Consider the following 21289-nt stretch of genomic DNA (forward strand, 5'->3'; position numbering starts at 1 on the left):
CGGAACCCAAGCTTACTGTTGCTCAGTTTGGGTATTCTGGAGCTTTGTTGCTTCTGGTACAAAGCGCAGCCTGTAACACTTGAAACAGTGTGCTGGGTGCTGGATGAGAGCACAGAGACAAGGGGTAGCTGCTAGCTCAATATGAATGTATCTGAAATCCTAGCAGAGCAATAGCAAGAACAATACCATTACTGCAGGCCTTAAAGGAAAAAAAAAAAATAAAACAAACAAAAAACCCCTGTTCACCACCCTCCTACCTACCACTGTCTTACCTACGCAGTGGGAACAAAGGGAGCCTTGTGGAGTGCTGGACAGGTCCACTCCAGTCAATGTCAGGTATCAGCTGTCAGCTACTCTACCTTCCCTGAGTAGCTGGGAAATGGAAGGCCAGTGCTCTCAGTACCAGCATCTCCCGTGGACACACCCCAGACCCTCAGCTCCAGGGCACTGTTTAATTCTGTAGGTTATGGCAGCTTTCTGCTCGTTTGTTTACTCCTCCTTGCCTGTAGTTTTCTATGCATTCATTTAGCATGTGTGAATTTGTGTGCATCTACATGTCTACGCTGGCGCATGCGCACACGTGTGGAGGTCAAATGAAGCCATCCACTTATCTTGTATGGGAATAGTGTCTCTCACAGGGACCCCAGGTCCACTGCTGAGGCTGCAAGCCCCACGGGTCCTCTCACGTCCACCTCCCCGGTGCTGGGATTACAAACTAGCACTGTCGTGCCTCTGTTTTTAACGTGGATGCCTAGGATCAAACTTGAGTACTCATGCTTGTGCGGCAGGTGCTTTGTAGACAAAGTGATCTCTCCAGCTCAATACATTTTTTTTTTTTTTTTTTTTTTTGAGAGGGCTTCTCTGTGTAGAACTGACTGTCCTGGAACTTGCTTTGTAGACCAGGCTGGCCTCAAACTCGCAAATATCTGCCTGCCTCTGCCTCTCCAGTGCTGGGATTAAAGGCGTGCACCACTATACCTCACACAATTTTCAATTTTTAAAAAGTATTTCAGGTTCATGTTACAGGTGCTGACTCTATAATGACTCACATCTACGAAAGCATGGAGGTAAAGGCAGCCAGGTCCTAGGTACCCAATATAGGTCACAAAGCACAAACAGGTGTTTGAAGATGGTTTCTTTTGACACTGCTGAGGGCTCAGAAGTGTACATACTTGGAGTCTAGGGGACATTTAGAAGCTACTCCTTACAGTATCATTTCAGATACAACGGCTGGTCAGTCTGCTGTTCCTGAAGCTGTAGCAATAAATCCTTCAAAGAATGCAGAGTGGGAACCACTCACTTCTCCCTCTGAGCACTCTATTTTTTTTTTTTTTTTTTTTGGTTTTTCGGGACAGGGTTTCTCTGTGTAATCTTGACTGTCCTGGACTCAGACCAGGCTGGCCTCCAAATCAGAGATCCACCTGCCTCTGCCTCCCTGGGTGCTGGGATTAAAGGTGTATGCCACCATGCCCGTCTCCCTTTTTCTTTTCATGAGGTTGTTAACTCATGTGGTACATGACATTCTGCGGCTGTTGTGCTGCATCATGCATGCAGGGTACATGACATTCTGAAGCTGTTATATCATGCACACATGGTGCAAGGCATTCTAAGAGACAAGGGGGTGGGTCTCAAATGGGGGAGGAAACCAGGGAATCCTAACACACCTCTTAGGATCCGGGGACAGGGTGGGAGGTGACACACTTTTTTCACAGAGCTGTCACACACAGTGTGACTGTCCTCAGAGGCAGGCATGGGAAACCAGACGCTCAGCTACAGAAGGAAGCTGCGGTCTTTGCCTGATGGCTTTTAATGTCTTTGAATCTGACAGGTGGTCAGGTGCCTTTTCCAGAATAGGCCAATGAAGACAAGTCCACTTTGGTGTTTAGAGCTTCAGTCAGCTCCCTGGCCAGCAGCTCGTGTAGAGACACGCCGTCGTGGGAGTACACCCAGTTCTTCCCTGTCCAGTCATAGCGCTTGGGGCCACTGCAAAACAGAACAAAGTCATGGCAAGTCAGTGAGGCCCCTCTTCAGGAGAGCCACTGTGTTTGGACTAAACCAATCTATTATCTCTGTATCTCTGTCTCTCTCTCGTATCTTTTTTTATTTTTATTTTTCAAGACAGGGTTTCTCTCTGTCCTGTAGGGCTCTGTAGACCAGGCTGGCCTCAAACCCAGAGATCCCCTGCTTCTGCCTCTTGAGCTCTAGGACTAAAGGAAAGATATCTATCTTTGAAGTCAGAGTCTTATGCAGTATCTCTTGGATACAGGCCTGGACCTCCCTTGGCCTTCCACTTGTAGCAACTCTCCTATCTCAGCCTAAGTGCTAGGGTTAAAGCAACCACAGTTGGCTAGACTGGATCTTAAAGGTCCCACCAGGGCCATAGTTAAAAGCTCATTGTCCAGCCCATGACTCTATTGCAAGTTGGGAAGACCTTGTAGAGGAGGGCCTAGTGGTGATGTGCTAGGTCACTGGCAGTGTGCCTTGACCGCCCAGGCGATTGGGAGCCTGTCCTGTCCCCCTCTGCTTCCAGCTGCCAGGGGAGCAGCTTCCCTCTACCATACAAGCCCCTGTCACGTTTTGTCTCACTGCAGGCCCAAAGGCGACAGGGACAGTCTCTGACACCGTGAGCCAAAACAAACGCCTCCTTTCAATGGCTAGCTAACAGAATCCACACAGCTGCCTGTCCCCCAGAGACTGAACAGCTGTAGCTTGACAGTGAAACACAGGGAGGTGAAGTTTTGATTTCCTCAGTTAGCATCTTCCCAAGAGCAACAGTGGAACCTGTCCTCTGGGACACCTCACAGCCTGGCCCCTGTGCATCACATTTCATCTCTTGCTTTTCTTACCCCACAGGACACCTGCTATCTGACAGTCATATGTGGGAAATGATGGCCATTTCGTACCACTGATGTAATCTGTGCCCGACCTACACTATTATGTCACCACTAACTCTGTCTAGGTGCAAAACACCCCTATTGCCCTGAGAGAAGACCCAATACCTACCTACTACGTACCTTCTCTGCCTCTCCGCGCCTTGGCTACCACCTGTGCGATTTGCCTGGCATGGCGGTACAGGACTTTAGTCCTAGCACTTGGCAGACAGAAGCTGGCCTGGTCTATACAGTGAGTTCCAGGCCAGCCAGAGACACAAGGTAATTGACTCAAAAACCAAACCAAACCAAACTTCCTTCTTTCAACAGGGTCTCATGTAGTCTAAGCGAGTCTCAAACGCCTTAGGTAGCCAAGGTTAACCCTAAACTCCTCATGTTCTTGCCTTTACCTCTCAAGTGTTGGGATTACTAGCATGTTCCATAATTTCTATTTAAGAGTATTTTTTAAATTAAAAATTAAATCTGTTAAATTGAGAGCTTCATCAGCGTGTCCCCATATTCGTTCATTATCTGTTGCTGCATGTACTCTATTCTCTAGGCAGCGAGGAGAAAAGAACTAGGGATGTGGCTTTATACTACCTCCTAAGAGTGGCACCCTAAGAAGAGTGCCTTACTGTGAGTGTCTTACATCACAGGGACAAACCCACAAAAGGGAATGTGGGTCCTGTCTAACGACTGTGTCCCTCCTTGAAACGGGACACTGCCCGTACACAAGCTTCCATCACAGTGTGCCACTGTACAAGAGGCCAAACCGTGTCCCTTGCATCCCCTCAGTCCTGGACCCTGAACTTCTAAAACTAGCCTTTTCCTTTCTAAGTAACTTGTCTTGGGTGTCCAGCTGTGGCAATGTGAAGCCGACTACTCCATGGTACTGTGGACACACTGTAACTTTTTTTGTCATGATTTGTTACTCCAGATGTACAAGTCCCATGCCTCAAATTCTACTTCCTCATGGGCTGGAGAAGAGAGTAGATACAGTAACAGGTCATGATGGCATTTGGGGACATCCTGATGAAGCTGACAGGGAGCTGAGACTTCATGATCTAGGACACCCAAGTCCACCTAGAACACTCAAGTCAGGTCAAAGGTTGTAGGGTGAACAGTCCCAGCGCCACAAAAACCAAGAGAAGACTGAGGTGAGGTGGGAAGGCACTCTCCTGGGAGTGGAGGAAAGACACAGGAAGTAGCCTTTGTAGGATAACTGTATGGACGCTTTTAACATTGCCAACCAAATGCTGGAGCCAACAATACAGAGAAAGGGGTAAATGAATGGGCAGGATTTCTGTTAAAAGGGCAGACACCTCTGAACACAAACTACCCAGCCACATTAAAATGTTCTTTGGTCCTGCACCCCAAACCAGCCATCAGGTAACCAGGTAGACTTTGAACAACTCAACATTGCCCATGGCTCTCAGGCCCAAGTGCCCCCACAGCTCTCTTTTACCCTATCTTATGGCGAGGTGGCCAGGAAATACTACTGTCTCCACAGGACCTCAAAAGTTTTCTTCTGAAATAAGAAATTGTAATCATGGCCCTGTGAGATATATTCTGGATAAATATGAAATTACTTCCAGGGTGCTGGAGAGATGGCTCAGTGGTTAAGGATGCTCGCTGTTCTCCCAGAGGACTGGTTTGATTTGCATCACATTGGGCTGCTTACAATTGCTTAGGACTTCAGCTCCAGGGGACCTGATTCCCTGTTCTGGTTACCTTGGGCATGAGCACTCATTTATACCCATGGACACATAAATAAAAATAAGCATCCCCCCTTTATGAAAGCTCAGAAGATTCCCTCATATAAATTAGGTTTTTAAAAAATAATCCTTTAAATTAATTAATTTTATTTTTATGTATGAGTGCTTATTCTGCATATACACCAGAGAATGGCATCAGATCCCTTTACAGATGGTTGTGAGCCACCATGTGGTTCCTGGGAATTGAACTTAGGTCCTCTGGCAGAGCAGTCAGTGCTCTTAATCTCTGAGCCATTTCACCAGCATCTAAATTATATGTTTTAAATTTACTTATTTTTATTTTACATGAATTGGTGTTTTGCTTGCATATTTATCTTGAGGATGTTGGATCTCCGGGTACTGGAGTTACAGACAGTTGTGAGCTACCATATGGGTGCTGGGAATTGAAGCCAGGTCTTCCTGGAAGAGCAACCAGAGATTGTTCTTAACCACTGAGCCATCGCTCCAGAACCAATTATAGGTTTTAAAAGGAGTTTTCTTGGAGTTTTTTGTAAGTGATTAATTATCCCACAATGCCTGATATAAATGCCAGGATCCGAACTCCAGTCCTGGTGCTAGAGCCAGCGAGGGCTCTTAACCACTAAGCCATCTCTCTAGCCTCCTCCAGGATAGTGTTGTTTGCTTGTGTGTTTGTTGTGATGCTGGGAATCCAACCCAGGGCCGTCTCTCACGCACTAGGCAAATTCTTTGCCACTGAGCCACATGCTGGTACTTTTTAATCTTTTTAAACTACAACATCATTGGGCTTTCAAAGAGTTCTACACTGCTTCTAGCTGAGTCTTCCCCACTTTGCTGGGGGTGCTGCCGAGCCTCGGTGAGGTTAGCTTTCTCTCTGTGGGCGTCACCTCTCTGCCGTCCCAGACATCTCCGGCAGCAGCTGTGCGCTCACCAGCAAGCTCTGAGTTCTGAGACCCAGGCTGCTCGAGGTGTACCCTGCTCCTGCTTCAACCACAGGCGCATTGATGGGGTGGGTATGAGATGTGGGCCCTGAAGCTGCTGCTAAAAATCTCTGCACCCCTGCCACAGAGTCTGAGCCTGACTCTGCCATCAGAATTACTGACACCTTCAAAATAAGCCAGGAGTTAAAGTTTAACTTACTTTGAGGACAAAGTGCAAGTTTCTTAGATACTGCAATATAAAAATTGCCTCTCTCACTCTCTCTCTTCCTTCCCTTCCATTTTGGGAATTGAATCCAGGGTTTACAGGTCACTGGATAAGTACTGTACCACAGAGATACACCCCAGCCTTCAAAGTAGCCTTTTAATTAATTATTATTATTTTTTAATCCCATGTATGTGGTACCATACCTAACAAAAGTGGCTTTGTATAGCCCTGGCTGGCCTGGGACTCACTCTATAGACCAGGCTGGCCTATTTGCTTTGTGACATGGTCCTACACGATAGCCCAGATTAGCCTTTGAGCCAGCTATGTAGCAAGGCTGGCCTTGAATTACTGCCTTTGCCTTCTGAGCACTGAGACTATAGATACGTAATCCTATGCCTGGCAAAATTTCTGGCCAATGACATAATACACAAAACTGTCTGGGCCAGGTTCTGAAAAGTTCCTTTTGCGTCAGGTCTTGTTAGCATCCTGATGCATAGAATGGCAACCAAGGTAGCAGGAGAGAGGTGTTCAACCTGAGCACACCTTCCTGCCAAGGCAGACAGCTGCAAAGCCATGGCAATGCCAGCAACGGACACCCAACACTGTGTTGGTACTCAACACTGCATTCCAGATGAGCACACCCCTTACAGACTCTGACTTCTGAACATACCTGGAGGGAGAAGATAGCCAGATTTGCTTGTTCGGGGTCTGCTTGTTGATCACGTAGGTCCCCAGGTCCCCGCCCAGCTTAATGGTGAGCACGCCACCCTAGGGGGTCACATAGAAGAAAGCATGAAGAAAGTTAGATTAGCTAGCACTGTGCTATCTATTTATATCTCAATGCCTTTCATGTATCCAAGGACATAACACACACCATTAAGAAATGGGGACGGGGATACAAAATGAATAAAGTGTAATTAATAAAATTAAAAAAAAGAAATAGGAACGGAAAGCAGCAAGCTGCAGTATGTGTCTGGCACTGGGAAGCCCCATGTTCAATTCTTGGCAGCAAAAACAAACAAAAATTAGTACTCAAAGCTAGGCGCTTGTATAGTAAAAACATTACTCTCAGGATCAGCATGGGTCAGTGTTGATGAATTATTATTAAGGGTGGCAGAGAAGGACCGCCAGGAGAGAGAGGAGGAAAAAAGGAGCAAGTCGCCATGGGTTAGCGTGAACTAGAGGCCTGCGGCTGGGAGGAGCTGCTCTAAGCGTTGGCGTGATGGAGAGAAGCAGCCCAAAAGGAAAATATGTGAAAGTATTGACGGGGATTTTGGATGGGAAGTAGACAATATAGCTTCCAGGGTTGGTATCTGCCCACCCCCAGTACATTAAGGCTTATTTAAAGTCTAACGGGTTACTGTGTCTTTTATTTATATAATAGTGGGTTAAGGAGTAACTGCTGCTGTATTAATAACCAGCTTTAATTAATATTAATAGAACAATTCCATTCACATATGCCTTAATAATTACATTAATAAACATTAAATTTAATAATTTATCAACAGGTTAGAGTTTTGCTTTACTTTTATTTCTGTGTGTGTTTCTGACCAAGTGTATGTGCATGAGTCAGAAGACACACAGGAGCCCCTGCAGCTGGAGTTTCAGGGGTCTGCGAGCCACCTGATGTGATGTGGGTGCTGGGATCCAATCTCTGACTCTCAGAGTGGCAAGTGCCTAACCATTGAGTCATCACCGAAGACACCCAAGTACATGGATCGTAACCGCCTGAAGCCCATAGTGCTTTCCCTCTGCCTGTGTGGTTGCCAAGAAAAGAAAGGTTAAGAGTTGCCTGAGATCTCAGCAATGGTACATGGGATGGCTAGCTTGCTGTCCTCCACTGCCAACCAGAACATGTACAAATGCAGACTAAACTCTATTAGCCCAAATGTCAGACCTGACGAGGCCATTATGAAAACACAGAAAGCGGTGCGGTGGCAGAATCTATAATGTCAGTGTTTGGGAGGCTTGAGGTGGGAGATTTTGGGCTGGATGCCAGCAGGCTGCATAACAAAATGCAAAACACAAAAAGAGAGAAAAATCAACACTCTGCCTTCTTTGTGGTAGAACAGGCAGAAGAGCCCCAGTCCACCTGTGTTATTTCCAGACCCTTCCCAAGCTTGTGACAAGTGCCCAGAGATTCCATAAGGCTTTTTTTTTTTCCCTCTAAAAAGCCTTGCATTCTTAAAAGACTGGCCAGTCCATTTTGCCCAATAGATGAACATTTAAATTTGAAAACACTCAACAAAGGAGCCCTTCACTCTCTAGGCTTTAGTCTCTTTAGAATGGCAGGCTATGAAACAAAGGGCTGGGCACTCAGTGCCCTCTAACAGCCCCCTGTATTGCTTCTGTTAAGCAGGTGGGGCCTCTTGCCACCCAGATGCACCAAGGCCTTTTTCTGCACTCTGCTGAGTGCACATCCAATCAGGAGTCTTGGAATGATTCTCACGGCACTGTCCTATAAACACCGCCAGCCGTTTAAATAAACGCTAGAAGCTGGGACAATAATAATGCAACTAATGGAGGAGCACTAGTAAGTTCTCTCTCTCTTTCTCCTTTCTCTGACACAGGGTTTCACTAGGTAGCCCACGCAGGCAAAAAACTGCTTCAGTTTCCCAAGTGCCAGGCATGTGCCACTATGCCCAGTTTCTTCTTTCTCTTCGTTTTTAAAATAATAACACTTTTCTCTGATTAAAAAACAAAACAACAAGCAGAAAAATAGGAATTATGCTGTGGCTCTGTTTAGAGTGCTTGTCTATGATACACAGGCTCTGGGTTCCATCTCCACGCAGATCAGGCTTGGTAATCCCAGGTCTCAGGTGGTAGAAGGTCAGAAGTTCAAGGTATTCTTTGACTACATCCCAGTTTGAGGGCAGCCTGGGCAACATGAAAGCCTATCTAAAAACAAAAATCAAAACAACAACAAGCTATCCCAAACCAAGCACACAGAGTTCCTGACAGAGATGCTAGGCACACAGGCAGGATAAAAACAGCAAGACCCTCAGCAGACACACTAATTCTTCTTTCCTTAGAGTTGCGGTTCCCTAATGCCGCACCCCTTCAATACGGTTCCTCACATTGTGGTGACCCTCAGCCACACAATCATATTTTTGTTGCTACTTCATAACTGTAATTTTACTACTGTTCTGAACCCTAATGCATTTTTTGGAGATAAAGGTTTGCCACAGGGGTCCTGACCCACAGCTTGAGAACCTTTGACTTAAGAGCCCAGTGTGTGCCAGGATCTGTGTTTGGACACACACAGGAACCGCTTCCAACAAGACCGTGGCTGTGGAGGTAGGAATCGCTATCTTAACTTTACAAAGGAGGTTCAGGGGGACACAAAACAAAACAAAACACTAGCGGCCAGCAGAGTTCTTCTGAAATGTAGGGGCGTTTGGCCTCAAAAATAGTTTCTCTTCTTGTAGGCAACCCCTTCACCCACTGAACCTTCATTCTCAGCTGCTGTTTGATATATTTTCTCTTTTCTCTCTGGAAAAAGACATTAACTTTGCCTGTAACCAAGTTACACACTACAATTGTTGCTCTAGAGCCATTCAGAAATCTCTCCACCTTACAAAACGGAAACCCTGCACACACTCAGTGGTAATTCCCCCCAAACAGCGTATAAATTAGATACTAATTCCCCCTCAAAACCAGCCGTTCCCAGCATGGGGCTCTTTACTCAGCTCTACAGTTTCCTACTTCCCGAGATGGGCTAACAGACTCGGTGAAGCCACACACTTATCTCTGACTTACCTATGGGTGGATGATAAAAGTCCCCCGTGTGCTCCACCCTGCAAGCGGAGATGTGAAGAAGGTCCAGCACAAATGCCGAGGATTGACTAACTCTCCAGATGCGACCTCCAAGTCCATGCTCCTTCCTAACCTGAACAAGTCCCTTCACCCTGGCCTGGCTCCTCAGGGAATCACTCAAGGGTTCCACCCTGTGCCTGGTCACTACCACAGGGAGAGACTGACTGTACCAGGGGCAGCCATCTTAACGGCTGCATCCTTAATTTACTCTTTATGTCCCCAACCTTTGGAGGGATCCTGGAGTGCACACTGATGTGTGCTCCCAAAACAAAAACAACCAAGGGGAAACCACCCACAGGAGACCTAGCTCCACAACGCGTAGACTGAAGACAGCATCTTCGTTGCAGTCCCCTCTTGCTCCAGGACCATTGCAGGTGCTTCTGGGAAGGTTATCTGGGCTCCTGGCGGAGTCCCTGCAGCCTCTCTCCTGCTTTGACCTACTTCAGTATCAACTTGTGTGTGAAGGAGCCTGTTGTCCCCTGGCCCTCACTTCCGGTATTTTGAGTCCCTAAGAAGAGGTGATCTGTCACCAGACTCAGTCAGCGCCTACATGCTTCCACCCAAACACAGGATGTGTGTAAAATGGACCAGTGGGCCAACAGTGACCTAGGGGACCCTGTGGTCCCATCTGCCAAGGTGAAGGGCAAAACAAGGCTGCCAAGGCGGAGATCACAACGCTCAGGTCCTTTTACTAGCCAGGCTGCTGTAATTAGAATCTTTCCCTGGGGCTTTTGGCTACTCCGAAGAATGGTGGCAGGAGGGAGGAAACCAGCTGCTACGCTGGTTTGCTAGGGCCTTTGAGACATTTAGAACTGTCTGCAAGTAGATTACACAGAGAATGTTTTCAGTTCCCCACTGCTATTCTTTAGCCAACGTGAGTCCATTTTGAGAGTGTGGGTAAGTGCGGGAGAGGGCTCAGAGGTTAAGAGCACTGACTGCTGCTCCTCCAGGTTCAGTTCCCAGGACCCAAATGGCAGCTCACAACTGTCTGTAACTTCAAGATCTGACACCCCCACAGACGTACATACAGGCAAGACACCGATGCACGTAAAAATAAATTTGAAAGTATGCTTTTGCCATCCTCCACCCCAACATTCTGACAGCCATCTGTGCTACATAATCCTACGACTTACTCCAAAATGCACACTTCATGACATTTCCTGGTATTAATGAATTGCTGTCAAGAGGATTAACCTCTGTCCAGACTGAGGGTGTGGTGGAGGGGGATGAGTAAGGAGGAGACATTTTTCTCCCAATGGTAAAGGCCTGACCAGACCAGAGCTTATTCTGCCACCTGCTGGCCAGCATATAAACTGCCTGAGAATCTGGCGGCCGGGGTAATGCCAATTCAGAAGTTCTCAGTCATACACTAGAATTTCAGGAAAGATAATCCAGCTCCTCACCCAGGGAACATTACACACCAGTTAAAGCAGCATTTCTAGGGGCTGGACTCAGGGATGTGCATCAGAATTCCGGGTGAGCCAGGATGTGGTAGGGTATTAATGGGTCTCTCAAGGCCAAAACTGGTCAACACAGCAACAGGACAGCCGGGGCTACATAGAGAAAGAGCCTGCCTCAGTAAACAAACAAACAAACAAATAAATAAAATAAAAATCTCACAATGGGCTTCTTTTTACAGGAGGACACAGGGAGTATGGGTGGGGCTCACGTGTGGCGTCTGAACCACTCCTGGACAACTGTCCCTGCTGAAGGCCAAGCTAGCTCAGGGCTTCCCAGACACCCACATCCTGGACTTGACTTTCCTGAGGATAAGGCGGAGCCGGGACTCTACTTTTTATTCTTTACTACTGGGTATTGAACCCAGGGCTTCTCCCATGATGGGTTAAGGGCTCTTCTTTTAACTGAGCTACCCACCACTTACCTACCCATCCCTTCACTGAGCTGCCCACCTGCCCCTGGGAATCCGTCTTTAGACAGGAGAGGCTCAGAGATGCAGAGTGACTTGCCCAGGGTCCCTGGTGGAGTGGGGCTGTCGCACGAGTCCTACCACCTGTTCCACCCACAGTCTATGCTGGGGATGGGTACTTCGGAAAGCTGGGGGCCAGTCTTTCTTACTCTATTTATAATTATTCTGAGTGTCTGGGAAGTGGGTGTATGTCCGTGTCCACTCCCATGGCACGGTGTGAACTCAAATTGTCCTTCCACCTGCACGTGGGTTGGAGGACTGAACTGAGGCTATCAGGTTTGGAAGCAGCAGCTCTACCCACTGAGCCCTCCACCACTCGCCCCGCCCCACCCCCTCATTTTTGAGACAGGATATCGCTATGTAGCCCTGGCTTGTCTAGACCTCACTATGTAGACTAAGCTAGCCCTGAACATTCTGTGATCCTTCTGCATCTACTCTAGAATGTAGGATTACAGCTGTGTGCCACCATGCTTGCCTGGGGGGGGGGCAGTCTTTGTTTAAGTAAGTTACAGCTAATTGTGTGTATGAGAGGTGACCTCAGCCCTCCCCACCCCACCCCCCAAGACCTGAGTTCTCTGTGTAACCACCCTGGTTGTCCTTGAACTCAAGGAGAACTACCTGCCTCTATCTGGGATTAAAGATCTGTACCACTACCAGTTTGTTTGTGTTTGTTTTTTAAAGCCAGTTTGGGCTTTGTAGCTTGGGCTCCCTTTAACCTTGTTAGGTTGCTGGGGATGACCTTGAACTTCTAATCCTCCTGCCTCTACCTCTGGAATACTAGGATTATAAGGATGTGCTACTACGCTTAACTTAACACGGTGCTGGGTTTTGAACCCAAGACTTTGTGAATGGTAAGCAAGCACTTCACCAACCGAATTACATCTCTAGCCTAAGCTACAGTTTTTAAGGAGAAAACATAAAGAAAGCCAAGAGGTACCCCAAAGGAGACATCATAGTCCTCCAGGGTACAGGGCTTGTCTGCAAGGTCTTCAAAGAACTCTGCCAGGGCGTCCAGCGTCTCTTCTGCGAGTCTTTCATAAGCCGTCTCGTCTAGAGAGCTGCAGGAGGAAAGAAACCCACCAGAGCACTGTCACCAACCACACAATCATAATAGATACATACAAACTGGAAAAAAACATGCCTTCCGGCTGCCCACATGGAGTGTGGGTGAGACTCAAAACCCTAGGGTTCACGGCAGCCCCGCTCTGCCTGTCACTCTGCTTCTCTAAGCTTCTTTTCTGGTTAGTACAAGATGACCTTTACTTTTCCTTTCGGCTTGCCTCAGCCTCACGAGCGTCTACATCACCCTAGCCTTTCTTAGTCATTTGTTTTTCATTTATATTTTTAGTTAGTTTTTAAATGAGGATTGAGTTTATCATGTTTGAAAATGCTTTATTTTTATTTTATGTGCATGGTGTTTTGCCTGCATAGATGTCTGTGTGAGGGTATCAGATCCCCAGGAACTGGAATTACAGACAGCCGTGAGCTGCCACATGGGTGAGAATTGAAAGGAGGTCCTATGGAAGAGCAGCCAGTGCTCTTACCCGCTGAGCCATCTCTCCAGCTCCTCATTTATATTATTAAATCGATGGAAACTATCTAGCATGCACAGAGCATGAGAGAAGTTACAGGGAGAAGTAGCCTCTTTTCCAAACAACTACCATTCCCAGAGGCACCTGCATTTGACAGGTCTTCTCTCCGCTCTTCTAGACTGTGTTTAAAATGTTAAAGTATAAGAAAAAATGAAGTACCTTGTTTGTTTTTCTCTGAGACAAGGTCCTCCTAGATAGCCCAGATTGGCCTTGAATTTATGATCCTCCTGCCTCAGTTTTCCAAGCAGCCATGATTATGCCTGTGTACTGCTATGTCTAGCTCATTATATTTCTTTTTTTAAAATATGAACTTTATTGACTCCCCCGGGGATAAATAGGGGACAAAAGAGGGGAAAATAATCACAGGCATTCAGGAGAGGACCACCAGCATACAGGTTTCAGGAAAATAAATCTATATTTCCTTTTTTTTTTTACACATCCACTTTTGCTGGACACTGAGGTTGTTTTTTTGTTTTTGTTATTAAATTTCTGTTGGGCAAGACAAAAAGTAGGGGGGAAAATGCTTGCATTACATATATCTGAAAATGGACTAATCCAGAATACAAATCCATAAAAAGAGTATGCAATAGAAAAACGGGTAAAATATTTATACAGATTTCATAAAAGATAGCCAAATGGCCACTGAGCATGTGAAAAGATGATTAATTCTGTTAATATTTTAAAAAGAAGATTTAAAAAATGAGATAGGTCATGAAAGACACAGGAAGAGGAGCAAGCAGGGCTTTCTGGTGCTGATGATGGGAGAGGCAGAGATCAACTGCTTTGGAAAACTACTGGGCTGCAGCCACCCAAGCTGATGTATTCACAAGCTGTGACCCTTTAGGCCCACTCTTGAGAGTATGCACACAGATATACATACCCAGGGTCACTAAAGGACATTCAATATTTGAGCATGGTTGTATTGAAGCTATCTCATAGCACCAAATTGGAAAATGCCCAGGTATACAGATAACAGGAGAGAAGAATCACACTGAGCTCCAGCTATGGGCCACCATCTAACAAAATAGAATTGTCTAAGACTCTGAGAGTGATATGGATGGCTGTCACAAATAAGACAATGATGGATGCAGCCCATACAAACATATTGATACTCAGTTATAAAGTGTGTGTCTAAAGTAAACATCATGCCAGCTAATTCAGGCTGCTGTAAGTCAGAATGGCAGTTACACTAGAGGGGTTAATGACTCGGAGGGAGCTGACAGAGGCTGCTGGCATTTTCTCTCTCTCTTTTTCTAATTTGAAGATTTACTTATTTTATAGCGTGCATATGGGTGTTTGCTTGCATATGCACATTCGTACCTGCAGAGGCCAGTGTGTGTGGGGGTGTCAGATATTGTGGCATTAGATTATGGATTATGTAAGCTGACATGTGGGTTCTAGCAATAGAACCAAGGTGCTCTGCACAACTGCAAGTGCACTTAACCCCTGAGCCATCTCTCTAGCCCATGGTATTCTATTTTTTGGACTGGAACCGATTCACACTTTAGTTTTGGAAAAATTATACAGCTGAAACCTATGGAACATTTCTCTACAGCTATTGCTTGTCAATCTTTATTTTTAATTAAAAACTTTTCTTTTTGAGACAGGCCCTCACTCTGCAGTGCAGGCGGACTCTGCTTGCTGACTGCTGGGATTACAGGGACGCGCCATAAAAATCCAGACTATTTTTCCTATTCTAAACATTGCTGTAGCAGGGCATGGTACTGTGTACCTGCAATCCCAGCTAATATATTCCCTGGGCCTGAGGCAGGAGGATTGTGAGTTCAAGGCCAGCCTAAAACAAACAAACAAGTAAACACACACTGCTCCCCCAAATCCTTGCACATTGCTATGAACCCGTAAACATGAGTTGATCTGTAGGTGCTGGAGCAGGGGAAAGGAGAGAAGGAGTGAATAACGAGGCCCACAGAGCTTCTTCCTGGAGTGGTGAACATTTCCTGGAATTAGATGGTGGTGACAGCTGTAGAGCCGATGAATACTAACACCTCCGATGGCGTCTATGGCATCTGAATTATGACAATAAACTACTGTCCCGGAAGTGGCTCTCCGAGCTAGATATGGATGGACCAAGTGTAAGGGCCTGGGTTCCACCTCCAACAAGATGAAAGACTATCCTGCTGTAACAGTCTTCCTTATGTGGGCTTTGGTGTCCCAGTGGTGGGCATACGTAGCTATGAGATGCTCACTAGACAGCCTCATTACCCAAGAGACCAGGGACCTACAGGAAGACACCAGTGGCTGCTGGTGCTAAGACGTCTGATTCATCCTCTACCCAATCCACCCCCGTACCAGGGCACAATAGGGACAGGTTACGGGACTGACCAGAATGGTAGGGAGCTGCTCTCTAAGACAGGTGAAATGGAGAGAGAGAAGAATGGTGGGTTGGGGTGTCTTGAGGACCTAAGGACCACTGGAATAATGGACAGGGTTTCTCTGTGTAGCCTTGTCTGTCCTGGACTCACTTTGTAGACCAGACTGGCCTCAAACTCACAGAGATCCTCCTGCCTCTGACTCCCAAGTACTGGGATTAAAGGTGTGCACCACCATGCCTGGCTAGAATTGTCTTTTTAAAAAATAATTCCATTTATTCCTTATTTATTAGTATCTGCATGTGCCTGTTCCTTGGCTTGAATGTGAAGAAAGAGAAACACTGAGGAATCAGTTCTCCCCTTCCACCTTTCCACGTGTTCCAGAGATCAAACCAGGCTGCCAGGCTTGCACAGTAAGTGCTTTCCCCAGGAGCGGGAATATTCTTCTGTATGGTGGCTCCTTGACACTTTTAGTAGGTGCAAAAAGAAATGGAGAGCGAGGAGACAGCTGCCCTGTTTATAAAGAGATGGATTGGACTAGACAGAACTCTGGGATTAGCCACTGCTGAAGTTGGAAGATTCAAAGAGAGAATCTAAGGCTTGGAACAGTGAAGGCTTCTGGTAAGCCAGAAAGAGGGGTGAATGTGTGTGTGAGGTGGGGCAGGGGGAGCTTGTCTGTTGCTCTGTCTGTGGTAGTCCAAATGAAAATGGCTGCCATGGACTCATAGGAAGTGACATTATTGGAGGTGTGGCCTTGTTAGAGTAGGTGTGGCCCTGTTGGAGAAAGTGTGTCACGGGTGGGCTTTGAGGTTTCAGAAGCGCAAGCCAGGCCCAGTGTGTCTGCCTTCCTGATGCCTGTGGATCCAGATGTAGAACTCTCAGCTACCTCTCCAGCACCATGTCTGTCAGCATGCCGCTGTGCTTTTATCCATGATGATAACAGACTAAACTGTCCGCCAGCCCTATTAAACATTTTCCTTTAAGACACCAACCAAACTAAGAGTATTATGGACATTGCTGAACATGAACCCAGAAAACTGGCCCTTCATGCAGAGAGCCAGGCATGGAGGATGCAAAGGAATAGGTAACCGGATTCTTCCAAGTAGGAAGACATTTGGATAAGGGTTTGGCATACTGGGCTGAGAGTACGTAGGTCAAGAGCCTCTTAGGCATTTTGAGTAAAGTCCATTACAAAGAAAGAGTCTGTCCTAACATAATTCACTGGACCCTTAAAACAACCTCTGGAAGCACAGAGTGTTCCAAACAGACAGTGGGCTCTGACAGCTGCTTGCCTCCAAAGAACGCAAGCTTCCCACCATCTGCCTTCCTTACATCTGAAAGGATGATGGCCAAGGGGTCTCACCCTAGACTGGGCCAGGGAGTCCTGGTGTGAGCTTGTCCCAGGTCACTCGGCAGACAGCCACTGTTGCCAAGGCCTGTCATGAGGCTATTCTCTCAATGGGCATTGTTACTGCCCCTTGCCATCATAAGGTGAGTGTGTGAGTAAGTGTGTATATGCATATTTGAGAGAGAATGAGACAGACATAGACATAGACAGAAAAACACCTCTGCCCTTCAATTCATCCAAATCTTACCAAATGGAACTTAGGCAGGACAATCTAACCCAAATAACAAACTATGAGCCTAAGGGCTAGCCTGGAGGCAGCAGGAAGGCTCCCCAGCTCATGTCATAGTGGAAAGCTAACCCTGGACAGCTTGGAGAGGCATTGCATTTGAAGTCTCTTTGTTTTAGCTGTATGGCCTTCCTCATGGGATGCTGGAGGAAGTAACAAACTGGGACAAATACCTAAATACCCAACAACAGGATGAACTAAAGGAAGTCCGGGATGTCCACACAGTAACACCAGTCACCAAAAGTAACATGAGTGTGTTGGTTTGAATAGGTCTGGCTCCCATAGATTCTTGTGTTTGAATGCTTGGCCATAGGGAGGGCACTATGAGGAGGTGTGGCCTTATTGGAAGAAGTGTCACTGTGGAGGTGGGCTTTAGGTCTCCTATGCTCAGGCTCTGCCCAGAACAGAAGACAGTCTCCTCCTGGCTGGCTGCAGGAGACAGTGCCCTTCTGGCTGTCTTTGGATCAAGATGTAGAACTCTTGGCTCCTCCAGCACCAAGTTTGCCTGCATGCTGCCATGTGTCATGATGATAACTCACTGAACCACTGAAACTGTAAGCCAGCCCCAATGAAATGCTTTCCTTCTTAAGAGTTGCCTTGGTCTTGGTGTCTCTTCGCAGCAATAAAACCGTAACTAAGACAATGGTAGAGGCAATGTTGCTCAGAACAATGTCACTCAGGGTTGTTCCCAGGAAGAAATCGTTTCTGTATGGGGAGAGAGGGAGGAGAGAGGAAGGAGAGGGAAAAGAAGACAAGCCTGAGGTGGAAGGCATTTTCATCTCACCTTGGGTTGTCTAGCGTCCCTGAGTTCCTCAAATGCACCACGCAGACACTCTGCTTTTTGATGTCCAGAATCTGATCGAGGTAGTGGATGTTCAAACTCTAAAAGCCAAAATCAAAAACACTTATTACCACATCTTAGTCTACACTGATCCAGGCTACACGGCTTACAGATTGACACTTCTATACTGAGGGTAACCAATTATAGCATCTCAGGAACAGTAATGAGGAATTGCACCCCCCCACACACACCCCAACCCACTCTCTGCTGAGCTGGTACCATCTGATAGGACAGTCATGAGACACCGAGGGCTCTCTGAATTTATTGAGATAAAACAAAATCTGGTCCTCAGTTGTGGTAGTTTGAATAGGAATGCCCCCCCCCCCCCCCACACACACCATAGACACATGTGTTTGAATGCTTGGTAACCAGGGAGTGACATTATTAGGAGGTGTGGCCTTGCTAGAGGAAGTGTATCACCGGCAGGGGATGGGCTTTGAGGTCTCGGATGTTCAAGCCAGGCCCACTGCCTCACTTTCATCCTGCTGCCTGCAGATTCCTGTGTAGAACTCTCACATACCTGCCTGTGCGCCTGTGTGCCTGTGTGCCTCCATGCTTCCCGCCAGGATAATGGACTAAACCTCCGAACTGTAAGCCAGCCCCCATTAAATGTTTGGTCATGGTGTCTCTTCATAGCAACAGAACACTAAGACGGCTATGTTGGCTGCATCTCAAGTGGCTATGGCAGTGTAGCACCAGACAAAACATTTCTCCAGACTAGTGCTGCTACAAGCTATTCTAACTGCTGTCTTTAGCTGAATGCAATCATGGAGTTCTCTTCCCTCAAGGGAAGAACTTCTTCTTCATCATTTAAAAAAATATATTTTGGCAGGGTGTGTTGGTACATGCCTGTAAATCCAGCACTCAAGAGGCAGAGGCAGGCAGATTGTTATGAGTTTAAGGCCAGGCTGGTCTACAAAGCTAGTCCAGGACAGCCAAGGCTACACAGAGAAACCTTGTCTTGAAAAACCAGCCCCATCTTCCCCCCCAAAATTGTGTGTGCGCGCGCACCTGCATATATGGATGTGTGGGGGTGCCCTTTGAGGGAGAAGAGGGCACCCGACCCCCTTAGGTCCCTGCCGGTCTCAGGGTCATAACCACCAAATGGTGTATAGTCTTGTTTGGTATGTGTTTCTGTCTAAAGACACTTTATTCAATACATATTATTGATTAATTAATTTTGAACTTGACGCAGCAGCACGTACCAGTGAAGCACACATCTCCCACACATTTTCCTTCTAAGGCCTATCACAGTCTCACTATGGCCTCCTATGGCTCTACGCTTGGGGACCACTTCCGAAAAACAAAGTCGCCAACTAGTACATCAATGTGAGGAAAAACGTGTCATGAGCAGGCTGGACATCCGCTCACTCTGTGACAGTGGAAGCAAGCAGACCTGCCTCGGTTGACCACTGCTGAGAAAACCCTCCATGAACCTTCCAAAGGACTGCAAGAGCACCAAGGTAGACAGCTGAGGGCCATGTTAGTGAGCCAGTGAGAACGGAATCTGAGGATCAAGATGAACTGTATTTGTATTTTACAGGCGAGGAAACTGAAACGCCAAAGAGGAAGTTACTCAGGCTCACGTAATTGCAGAGATCCAAACCTCACAGTTGCAACTGGAGAAAGGTGGCCAGGCTCCAGGCGAGGGAAGAAATAACGTGGCTGGGAAGTGGAACTGGGCAGAATACCTCCGGGGAAAGTGTTGGAAAAAGCTGGGGTGGGGGTGGGGGGTGGGGGTGGTGTCCCTGGGTCCTGCCCTTCAAATTTTAGCTGTCTCTCTCTGACCATCCCTCTTCTGTTTATTTTTAAACTTTTTCAGTGCCTCTGGAAGGCTAAGTGACTACCCCATTATGGAGCTACAGGGCTTACCCTAATTTTTTTTTTTTTTTTTTTAGTTTCTTAAGCCCGCAGCCTACTCCACCTTTGTCCACAGCTTTCCCTTTCCTGGAATGCTCCCCCAGTCCCCTTCTTTGGCGTCTATCACGCCCCTCTCTGGGAAGCCTCTTCTCCCTACTGCTACCCTTTGGGCTATCTTTTTAAAGCCTGGAGTGACCGATTCCGTTCTTTGAATCTTCCAGGAACCAAGAACTTATCTGAAGTGCTAATGTCTTTGTGAATATAGTTTAACTCTCCTGCCAAAATCGCAAAATAGGTGTCGCCCTTTAATCACCCCGGAACAGAAAGCCAAGTCCTGTCCCCAGAGAGCCAGGGTCCCCCAGGGTCCCAAGACTCTCCAGAGCCGCGGAGTCAAGGTCTCAACTTTCCAAAAGCTGGAGTCTAGGCCCCCGCGGGTACACCTGTGACCCCAGCACTCGACAGGGGGCGGGGGGATCACAAGTTTGAAGCCAGCTTGGGGTACACAGCCAATTCTACGTACGCTAGTCAGAGATAGAGAGACAAAGAAACAAAAAGCCGTACTCCAAGCTCCTCCACTAGTCCGCTGGTGGATGGACTAGTCCAACGCCACGAAAAGGCAAGCGGTGCGCAGAAGCCCAGGCTTCCATGGTTCTGCGCGCTACCTTAGGCGAGTCCATAACAATAAACACGCCTGGCCGCACACGCGGAGCACCGTGTGTTAATTACCGAAACTCAAGACCGCACAGACCCCCGGTGGCACGTTTGCCCACAGCCAGGGAGGGAAGCCCGCGCCAACGCCGCGAGCGCCCTGCCCGCCCCCACGCGCGTCCTCCCGGCGCGTCCGGCGCGTGCGCTCTGCGCGTCCTCCCGGCGCGTGCGCGCGGCGCGTCCCCGAGCGGAGGGGCGGGCGCACGGCCTGCGCTCCGGTGTGCGGCCCGGCGGCGCGCGTACTCACGGCTCGGCGGATGGCGCCGGCCGCGTGGGTTGTGACGTGGAGGCGTCGGCGGCCGGGGCCGCTGGCTGCGGTCGGCTCCCTCCCGCGCGGGGTCCCGACCAAGGCCGAGGCCCGGAGCGCCGTCCGGGGCAGCAGGCCCGCGGCTGCGCGGCTTCCGAGCGCCCACATGCTGCACCCGCTCTGCGGCAGCTCCGCCCCGCGCGCGCGCTCGGTGGCGCCACCTGGTGGCCGTGCCCCGCAAGCGCCGCGACAGGGCTCCTGCGCGCAGGTCCGGCACCGCACTGTGCATGTTTAATGAGAGCCCAGAGCCTGCTCTGTGCCAAATTTGGAACGCATCCCTTGGGCAACAGGACTGTGCAAACGACTGACCTCCGAGAGTTTATTCATTAATACCCATTTTACAGAGTGACAGTGGACGATTCTGAAGATACCTTGATGAACAAGTAGCCCTGTTAAAAAAAAAAAAACAAATAAAACACAAAACAACAACAACAAAACGTAATTCTAACAGCTCCGGTTGCCCGGTAACTTCAAATTTCACGTCTCTTAAGTACTAGACGTACCAGGCTGACTAGATGGAGGAGG

At 47.8% G+C, this 21289-nt stretch overlaps 1 protein-coding gene across 1 annotated transcript; it reads right to left on the reverse strand.

Moving 5' to 3' along the window:
• Nucleotides 1-1784: 1784 nt before the first annotated feature.
• Nucleotides 1785-20919, reverse strand: Fxn (frataxin). The gene is made up of 5 exons (XM_021648954.2): nucleotides 20705-20919; nucleotides 17833-17930; nucleotides 12430-12550; nucleotides 6420-6517; nucleotides 1785-1983 (listed from the first exon to the last, which is right to left on the reverse strand). The coding sequence occupies exons 1-5, from the start codon at nucleotides 20870-20872 to the stop codon at nucleotides 1833-1835; spliced, it is 636 nt and encodes a 211-aa protein (XP_021504629.1). The 5' UTR covers nucleotides 20873-20919; the 3' UTR covers nucleotides 1785-1832.
• Nucleotides 20920-21289: the final 370 nt, after the last annotated feature.

The sequence above is a fragment of the Meriones unguiculatus genome, chromosome 1 (genome assembly GCF_030254825.1).
Source record: "Meriones unguiculatus strain TT.TT164.6M chromosome 1, Bangor_MerUng_6.1, whole genome shotgun sequence".
In the NCBI taxonomy this organism is placed as follows: domain Eukaryota; kingdom Metazoa; phylum Chordata; class Mammalia; order Rodentia; family Muridae; genus Meriones; species Meriones unguiculatus.